The sequence below is a fragment of the Epargyreus clarus genome, unplaced genomic scaffold (assembly GCF_041222505.1).
Source record: "Epargyreus clarus isolate Ecla_fem2 unplaced genomic scaffold, WU_Ecla_fem_2.2 ptg000001l, whole genome shotgun sequence".
Taxonomy (NCBI): domain Eukaryota; kingdom Metazoa; phylum Arthropoda; class Insecta; order Lepidoptera; family Hesperiidae; genus Epargyreus; species Epargyreus clarus.
Genome location: NW_027332209.1, coordinates 13,957,602 through 13,968,187, shown reverse-complemented (window position 1 = coordinate 13,968,187; position 10,586 = coordinate 13,957,602). Strand labels below are relative to the sequence as shown.

The following is a 10,586-nucleotide window of genomic DNA, read 5'->3' as shown; positions in this document are numbered from 1 at the left end:
TATTTTTAGTATCCTCCATTTGCCTGCAAGTGTAACAAGCAATGTTAGCGATATTTAATTTGTATAAAAAATTTAGTACTGTCAGATACATTGTTTATTTAGTGGGAACGACGTTTTTTGTGTAATGTTTAAGCCTCGCTCTATCTAAGGGCTCAACCGATAACCACCACTAACAGCAAGTGTTTAATTAATTCATGTGACTGGTATATTTTATATAGGGTTTCAAGAGTTATAGATAATACTTTTATGGCACTTCTATTTTAAGATAACGCATGGGAAATAGGAAAGGTGGTCAACAGGACGTCAATGATAAGACATTGTAAAAAGCTTAATCTAATTTTTATTTGTCGGTTTAACGTACAGACGTAAGGCATCCTTCCAACTCATTGGCACACAGAACCATCGTTACAATACATTCGACAAAAACGCTAACTGAGCATCACCACACCGGCCACAAACAATATGGAATGTGTTGAGTTTACACAACGTAATGGAATGCCCCAAATATAATTCACAATAATCCATAAGTAATTTCGCCAGTCGTCCGCTACAATACCACTCGAAAATTATCCAGATAATAAAATTAAATAAAAAATTCAAGACTAGATTTTTTTAAGTAATCGCGCCGTGAATCTTGATAAATATTTACAATAAATTCATATTTGATTGACGAAAATAACTTTGTGACACCCGGTAGTATTGCTGGTAAGAGATTCCTACTACATTTTGGTTATGATTTGGTTTACAAAAGATATTGAAAAATAATTAAGATAGACACTGGACGATGTTGGCACTGATTGAAGTTAACTTAAACAAACTACTTACACAAATACAACATACATACAAAGAATATATTTCAATTTCATATAAATAAGAGATACGGTCTCGAATACTGTCCGAAATACTGTTAAATTCACGACGTTTATAAATAACTGTATAAAATAAAAAATGGACGCAAAACATTTTCACATATTGCACAGTAAAAGAAAAGAAAAAAGATAAACACTTGTATGGCGTGTTACTGGCCTGGCCTTACGAATTAAAAAAAAAATATATCCGATCATCTAAATCCACATTTCCAAGTCAAAATCTCAATACTTTTCTGCAAACATTAGGCACTGGTTTCGGCTAATAATATCAAAGCTAATTTTATTTACTTCTAACTTTCAATATACAATGTTTACTTGATTGATATTTTTTTTATTTCTTGTCCGAAATATCATATAATATAGGCCTCTGTACGAACTGAAAATATAGGGTATTTTCACATGATGCGAGTGTAACAATCTAAGCCAATAGTTATGTTGTAATATAACATTTGCGAAATTGAAATATTCGAACCATTTTATTATGAAGTGTGATTAAATATTTTGTTTTCAAGAAAAATAAATATTTATTATAATCGGCCATCAAACACTTTGCTGATTTTAGATTTAGGAAAACTCTGGTCAGGTTACATTTTACGCAGTTTTAGGTCATATGAATGAGTTGCCCACAATAAGAGCCACCATTACATGCAAACTACATTACATGCGCACAGCTTAGATAAATCAATATTTTTATAGAGTCATAGAAATCAAACACCTGCTGATCTGAGCTGATTTATGAATGAGATTGTGGTGACTTAAACTGTGAACTATATTGTTGCCTTAATTAAGAGTTATTCATTTTGTAGATTCACTCAAGAGGATATAATTAAATGTCAAATTGCCTTTATACCGGTCATATCTACCTAATATAATTATATTGAGAGAAGTTGCTATTATACTTTCTTTATTAATTAATACCAATTTATTGACGATGATAACACGGACAGTAGATTGTTACGCTCGCATATTAAAAACAGTATTTAAGGTATAGGAAGCATAATATCAAATACAATATCAATTTCGGCTGGATATGCAATATCTTTTTGCAAATTCCGACTAGTTATTACATTAATTTTACCTAATTACAACTCACCGTGGGATACAAAAGCTGCTCGTACTACGTATTCACTACAATCATTGATATTTTATAGTAAAAATATCTAAATCTGATCTTTTGTACAAAATGCATACAGCTTAAAATTTATTACATAATACAATATTAGATTGTTAGTTCAAATATACACACCGTGATTACGTCGGGTTAATAAAACGTCTTAAACGTCCTAAAAATAAAATGTCTTAAAAATACATTTGTACTATTTATAATTTAACAAAAAAGAAGAAAAGAAAAAACTAAAAATAATCAATAATTTCGCATTAAAATATTATGTAACAAAAAAATAAATGCCAGTTAAATAATGTAAGCTTTTACAGGGTACGCGTTATATACATTTGTACAGGTTTTTATTGTTTTGTGCCTACATTGCTTCCCGATTGCTAGGTTATAAACACCCTGAATAACCATTCTAAATGACTATATCAAAAACATCGAATACAATGAGGATTGGGCTATACTTATCCCGCTAGATGGCGCTAGTTGTGTCCAAAAATATCTACGAGTCGAATTTGAAACCAAAATATATATGAGCTGCCAAATGTTACATAGACTAGTGATTGATCAGACACCATTTTTCTGTAATTTATTTGTGTCATTGTCGCACCGCAAAACTCATAAAGTTCTCACATAAATAGTTTAACAATAATGAAAAGAATTATGTATTTAAAAGAGAGTTTTGCAAGAGATTAATGATTAAAGAGTAAAACTTGAATAAACCATAGAATAGAAGAATTAAATTAGCGACCAGAGATAGAACGAGACTTTGCAGGGGCGACTACACGAAACAGCCGTGCAACTTTTTTTTTGCACATCCACAAACTTATCCACAGATAAGTGGTGTCTAACCGTAATAAAAGAAAAATACCATGTAAATAGCGCCATGCGACTACGAGGAACTAATGTAATATTTATGTTGCTACACATACACGTAAAGAACCAATGCTATAATTTATAAAGTCGCACCATTTGTTATAATCGGTTTAATTTGAACGCAGAGAGCATTAAGAAACTGAAACTATATAAAATATGCATTGGCTCTAAACGTTTTTAAGTCTTGTTTAGTTATTTATAATCTGTGTGGAGGATCACATTTCAAAACCTATTTTATACATTATCTTTCCATTTCATAACTGCCATTCGAGATCTACATGTAAATACCTGTTGAATTTTATATAATTCGCAATCTCATGGAATTCCATTAACGCTACGTATAATAAATATGAGAGGTGGGCAACACTGGCCTGTACTGACAATATGCTCGCAGTCACCTTTACTTTTCTAATAACTATCCAATTAGATTCATTATGCGATCCCGGATTTACATACGATAAAAATAATCAAATAAAAATGTACGACCTTTTCTAAAATTTGAATCAACGTTAAAGTTAACTGTAAATTTTCGTTTTGTTATACATGAAAATTAGGAAAACTGTTCAAATTTGTGTGAAATTATGTCGCAACGATGTTTTAGTGTCACAGATTTCTTTCGCTATGCTTCTTAGCACAAACAAATGTGAAATTTTAGTTAGTTATATTACAGAGTATTTATGGATATTTAATATTTATGCTCATGGGGCCAGGGGTGGGTAAACACGCGACTTTACTTTCGATTTAAAAAAGAAGCGTTTTTTTTTCAATAGCCAATATTTCTCTAATATCTTTAAACGTCTCATGCTCAGCTTAAACGTCTCAGTCATAAGGAATAAGAATTACATTATTTTCAAATGTTAACTTTATCGTTCATCGACAATTCCAAAAAGGCCGACAAACTTATAATCCAAAACAGTGCGCCCCCGTTCAATAACTACCCACACATCTAGTATTGTCACTGGATACCGTAAATATATATCAGATTCGTACACTTTAATATATACTGAACACTTCACACGCTACAGGAATTGTTTTCACTTACAGGGTTAATACAACTTTCGTGTGAATTAATATAAATACAATAATTATGTTTTAATACTTATAATAAGTGATATACAAGGTTTAAAGCGTCACGGAAAACGTTTACCTTAGAATAGATTTTAGAGACACTTGTGAATTGTTGCTTAATATGTATTACTCGTGCTTAATTTGTTTAAAAAATAAAAAGCATTTTTGTCTTGAAGATCAATATAGGAAATCCACAGAAAATTTGAAAAATCATGGAATCCGGCCCAAAGTGATTAAACGGTCATGCGTGATTTTAAACATTTTTTTATTATTATTTCTATGAGAACTATTATTTTCACTATCATGTTTACATTCCTGCTTACATTTCAAAAAGTAAATCGCTGTTTATCAGTTTATATCTGACTATTTGTCCAAATGAATCAGGCCAAGATTTTAATAGCTTTCACTTAATGTTTTACTTAATCAAGCACATATAAGTCCTAGTTATATGCGGGATTTTTCTAATGAAATGTCGACACAACTATAAGCAACAATTCACAATTATCCGTAGTATATTCACAACTGTTTGGTTACACATTATTACATCAAATGATTCATAAGATCCGTTCGCATACGCACATATATTACAAATGTACAACGTCACACAACAAGTATATAATAATGAACACAATCGTATCTATACATAGCTTATTTGTTAATTAATTGGTGTTTGGATATTATTCTAGGTTTAGAACGACTGTTTTCTCTCAGGATACCCTTATCAAATTGTCGAGAAGGCGAGACAGGTAGATATAAGGTAGTGTAGGATAGATTTTAAGTAATTCAGAATTATATGACTGAAGGAAATATTCAAAAATTTTAAAATGTTAACATATTTTTTTCGTATTAATTTCAACACTAACAAATACTTATGTGTTTGATTTTGATTCGTCCGATAATAATAAATCAATGAATCGATTTCAATAATCGAAATTATTTTTTTCTTACATACCGTTATTTCAACCATTTATTTTAATTCGATATTTGAAAATGACTAACCATATACAAAATGTTATTCGATTGATATCACAAAATATTGACAGTGATGATGACAATAATCATTATATTTTCTTTAGTGGAGATGTTCATTTAATATCAATAGTTATTTCTATTCAATCATTAATGATATATATAATAATTAATATATTACTTGACTTCGTATCTCCATAAAACGTTTTTGTACTAAACTATTCGTTTACTTAAAACGAAAAAGAGGTTACTTGAATTCGAATAGTAAAAATAATATCCACATTTACATAGATAGTTACATAGGGTTAAATCACGAATACAGTGGCTACAAAAGATAATTTCTATTCAAGAACTCAGACTAAGCGACTAAGCGTGCACGCCTCGTAACCAATAAAACATCATTACAAGCGTCCGGGGAACCCTCGAACACGTAATCCAAATCCTTGCATCAATTCACTCGTTTCACACTAACGTTACACATAACCTTAACAATAAACGCGGTCCATCACAAAAGAACGCGCTAAGAAGCTGAAGCGTTCCACGCTACCCGCAAGCGATATATACAGTACCCGTAGTACAAGATTTTAAGTTTGCTCGAAATCGTTCAACGTTTACGTATTCACTTGTATAGCGCTCCCGTGGTCCTTATTGAAACTAAAATTCAGCTGTTAAAGTTAAAAAAGCAGAACTATAACGCTATCAACATTAAATAAAAATGTAAAAACAAATGCATTCTATTTATATTTGTAAAATTGAATGTCGTTACAATTGACTATTCAGTTTTAAAACTCATAATGCAAAATTTTAGTTCCGATAACGTTCACTGAAGCGCTGTGTGAGCGAATAGGCATGATGACAGTATTAAAAAATCTAAGAAAAAAAGATTTTACTAAAAACAATATATTGAAAGGATTCTCAAAAATGACCCAGATTAAAAAAAACTTTAAGATTAATTATATTTTCAATACAATAAAAGTATAAAATACTGCAGTCGGCTATCTTGTCTGAAATCCTAATCGGGGTGAATGACGTCATTTTGGAGGTGTGTCACAGAATTGCTTGAAATTTTGTATGGGATGTCCTAGTGTGACGTCATGACACTCGCGAGCGTTATCGAGCTTAATTCAAAATGGTTATAAACAAATGTTATTATTTTCGTAATACTGAATTTACAACCGAATACATACATAATATTAAAGAAGGGGTTTTCAAAATTTGTTATCATGTCTATTCGTAAACTGTCAACGTTTTCTAGCTAACGTACAAACTAAGGGTACATAAAGGCCGGCGATCAAACGAGGTAGTCGTCGAACCTCCTGAGCCTTCGCTACGAGTGTCGGGAGGGCCTCCGCTCGGGCGCTCCGGGGCCCTCCAGGGTCTCCGGGCTGAATCGCACGCGAGACTGCGAGCCGCTACTGGCGTCACGCGCCGATACATACGAGCTGTCCGTTTCGCTCGTCAAACTGTCCGGCGGGGTGGGGTTCGTGGGCGTACCCCCGCCCGAACTACCCCCAGACGCGCTCGACTTCTTGTACTTCTTTAAACTCGACCGGAGTTTAGTCGGCGCTAGTTCCAAGCCTAAATTCGCCGGCCGTTCCGCCTCTTGCGACTCCTGCCTGTAATAGTCCCGCGGTAAAGAGTAGTCGCTCGACTTCCTCGGATACTCTGCTTTCGGCGTCCGGTACTCCTCCCGTCTTTCCGTCTTCGTGAACTTCTCCGTTCTGTACTGACGGGAGGGGGAAAACGACTCCTCTGGATGGGAGTTGGAAGCGGACGAGTTAGACGGCGTCCGGCGGTGGCCTAAGTACTGCGGGCGGTAATCAGGCGTCGGCTCGCGATAATCAAACCCACCCTCCTCGTAACCGTAGTACGGATGCTTGACCACGTAATCAGCCGTGCGATCATACGCGTACGGCTCCCGGTAGTAATAATCCTGCACGCGGTCCGGGATGCGCTCTTGTGAGGGCTGGAAGTTGTCCCGGTAGTTGTGGTAGAGGTCCGCAAGGGCAGAGTGAGTAGCGGAAGGCGGCTGTGTGTGCCCGTAGCCTGAGGAGGAGGAAGGTTGAGCGTAATGCGTCGGCGAGTCCGTGAACCGTAGAGGTTTTTGCTCCTCCGTTTGCACGCTCGATATCTGTGGAGAGGAATTATCATATATTTAATAATGCTATTTCTATAAGATTTTAAGTATTTTTTTAAAAGTATATGTAATTTTAATTAAGTTATAGCTGCAACAAACAACGAAACTTGTATCGTCATCAACACAAGGTCATAGTCCACCGCGCTGTCCAAGTGCGGATTGGTAGACCCTTGAGATTTTTTTATAAATATCTCAGGTATGCAGGGTTCCTCACAATGTTTTTCTTCACCGTTTAATAATGGTAGCATAGCAAGTGATCATTACTTTTTAATTTTGAAAAATCAGAGGTGTGTGCTTGAGATTTGAACCTTGGACCCCTCGATCGAGAGGCCGAGTTTCTTAACCACTAGGCTATCACAACTGCTATTTATCATTAAATCTAAAATATTTATACTACAAATTAATTTAGAGTTGAAAACATAATTTTCCATTATTACGCACACAAGTCACGTTATCTACGAAAATCCACAAGATATGAAGCTAAGCGTTTACCGGAGATCCAGTGATAGCGTGCAGCGGCGCCCGCGGATGCCGGGCGGGCCCGTGGTACGTGTTGTGCGCGAACCCGTAGCCCTCGAACACCGTCTCAGGCTCCAGCTCCGCCCTGCAACACATCAACAAATAATCAACATTTATTGCGGTAGCAAACCAAAATGTAGTCAATTTGATGATAACTATCATGGATATTTATAATATAGTGTAAAGATGCGTTACTACCGAAAATTTTCAGCGAAATAAAAGGTATTTTTTGTATCTTCCGTAAAGGGAGAGCAGCCCTGTTGCAAGGAAATGGGAACTAGCATAAGTGAGAAAATAATAATTTCAATGGTAAGGGGAGTGGGGGATCCGGCCTCCTGGAGCCATTAAGGTTTGTATATAGGGGTATAGTAAGAATGGTATAATTCGCGCCAAACTTTTAGTCCGCTCTGAAGTTGCTGCGCGCATGTTTCCTTAACATGTAGTACGTAACGTAAGGATAAACTAACTGCGCTGTATACCCGTGGGCGAGAGCGGGCAGCGGAGGGTACCGGAGGAGGCCCGCGCTGTATTCGTCCCGCTAATATCTACAATTTGCTGTTGCAACGCGACTAATTTCTATATTAAGAGCAGACTAGCAGTTTAGCGCGGACTATATAGTCGGTGTGGTACTTGGGCGATGCGCCGCCATGTTGTACAGCACCAGCTGATGGTGCTCGTCCCGGGGGAGGAGGGGTGCAGGGGTACCTGTGCGGCTGCAGCGTGGGGTGCAGCGGGCTGACGTTGGACACGCGCACGTCGTAGCCGGCCGCCACGCCGCCCAGCAGCGCCGCCATGTTGTACAGCACCATCTCGATGATGCTCGGCTTCTTGTACTTGTAACCTGGAATATTATATCGTTCGTGGTTATTGTACCACCTCCGAATCGCATACATGCGACTTCCGACCCGCGGGTCAGATGCGGCTAGACTCAAATTGAGAGCCGGCCCGCATATTTACACCTGCAGTCCCGCGGTTCAGATACAGCGCGCCAAGAATGCATTGAAGCAATTCTTTGGGCGGGCAGGTACATATTTTAGCCCGCGACTTCATAAATCATTTAATTAAGCCTGCAACTTTAAAAATATTAACGAACCTACTTTGGAGGAGACTTTAAAAAAAAAACATTTTTTTTGGTAAAATATGTTTAAAGATTTTGAGGAGAGACCCATCGTCAATGAGTATGAAGAATTGCAGTTGAGTAGGTGAATTATTCGAGTAGTTTACTCACTAGCTCACCAGCTTCGCGAGACAGTTGTGGGTACCGACGACTTGCATATGAAGCGAATATCTTAGTACCACGGAATGACAAAGCATCTGTGATCGGCTTCAGGTAGAACACCTGTTTTATATGGAATTGGTTACAGATGTCCATGAAATAACCACTTACTCAATGACATATAACCAATGACGCAATATTATATAAAAATTATATATTACATATTATAAAATACAAAAATCTCACCTTCCGTACTATAAAGCGTTGGCATCGGTATCGTATACCTCGCGGACCCCAGCGGGTACTCCGGTCCCCAGTCGTCCGGACTGAAGTCTGTGTAAGGAAGAAAACAACCTATGTGAATGGAAAACATAGGCGGAGTTAGTTATAGCTAGTGCGTGCTTACCAAGAATGCTGGCCTCTTAAAACACCCTTATAAAGTTCCGTAACAGCAATACAGAGACCAACAACCTCGAGTCATGAACGTATTTTGTCCTTCACAACACCGAGTGAACAGAGAGAGATAGAAAATGCGCTCATGATTCAATGCGATGAATGTTGAATAACAAAATGTATTTATACACTGTTCAATAATTTATTAGTAGGCGATTGATATTAGGGAAAATCGGAAAAAATGGTATGGGTCAAAAATGTGAATGCCAACATTTATTTTCGAAAAAAGTTTACGTTCAGATTTTCATAAGAATTTTAATAATCGTACACTAATAAAATCACAAGGCAAACATATTTTTGATGGTCATAATTTTAATAATTTCAATTTTTGTATTACAAGGAAAAAAACAATTTATGTATTCTGTTATAGAATAGAATAGAATAAACAAATTAATGCTTAATGAATTAATCATTCACAATAACAATTCAATTCCATTACGAAAATTCAATTAATCAGCCTTCAACAACAATTATTCTCGTATCGAGGGATTGCCACTCGACTTTCAATTTACAATTATTTTTTCAAAGAGTTTCAAAGTTAAAAAAAGAGTGCATAAATACAGTACATGCAATAATTCGTGATCATAACACACTATACATGCCACACAGTTCATCTAATAGATACACAAGCAAAATAAAAAGCCGAACAAGATATCTAAAAAAATAAATCATAAATTTGTCATACTTACATGTAAATATTTCTCTCAACTTATCTCGTGAACGGTTCGATTTCATGTATTGTCATATTGTTAATTAAGTTATAACTCTTCGGTGCCTCTCCCTATTAGATAGCTTGAGTGAGAAAGCTGAAGCTGGTTTAATCTCTCGTCTCACGTTTCACCCTTCACCATTTCCATTTCTTCTCTATCGTCTATTCACTGATCTCTCTTGATCGTTCGTCTTGTTATGGGGGATGTTAGTAGCTTTATATTAGTAGTCCCATGTTAAAAAAATACACCAGCTTCGATTTTATGGAAAAGGTTTATTTGATATATAAAAAAGGTACTAATTATATAACTATAAAAGAACCAGATCACCAAAGAGTTTCTATAATCACTTTCCAATTATTTTTTTATACATTAAAAAAAATCAGAGCGATGTATCGGATATTTCATTCGTCTGTTACGACCGACTCGAGTCACATCTAACAGTCAGTTCCCCGAGTCGTGACGACATTTCGTCGTTTAGCAATGTGTCGTGACGCATAACTACCGTACACGATCGTTACGACAAACCGACATCACGACAAATTGTCACCAAACAATATGCCGCCAGTCACGACAATTCATCGTTCACCGATAAATGTGTCGTCACGACGGACTGTCGTCCAACGATAAGTCGTCAAAACCTCACGGGAACCGACCCTAA

At 36.2% G+C, this 10,586-nt stretch overlaps 1 protein-coding gene across 2 annotated transcripts in view; it reads right to left on the bottom strand.

Moving 5' to 3' along the window:
- Positions 1–5,566: 5,566 nt before the first annotated feature.
- slpr (mitogen-activated protein kinase kinase kinase slipper) overlaps positions 5,567–10,586 on the bottom strand; it is a 69,039-nt gene continuing 64,019 nt past the window's right edge. For both annotated transcript variants that reach the window (XM_073091833.1, XM_073091909.1), the window contains 4 exons: positions 9,012–9,098; positions 8,255–8,390; positions 7,523–7,634; positions 5,567–7,024 (listed from right to left, as the gene is read on the bottom strand). In XM_073091833.1, the coding sequence (XP_072947934.1) occupies positions 6,221–7,024; positions 7,523–7,634; positions 8,255–8,390; positions 9,012–9,098 (1,139 nt within the window). In that variant the 3' untranslated portion in view covers positions 5,567–6,220. The remainder of the gene's footprint in view (positions 7,025–7,522; positions 7,635–8,254; positions 8,391–9,011; positions 9,099–10,586) is intronic.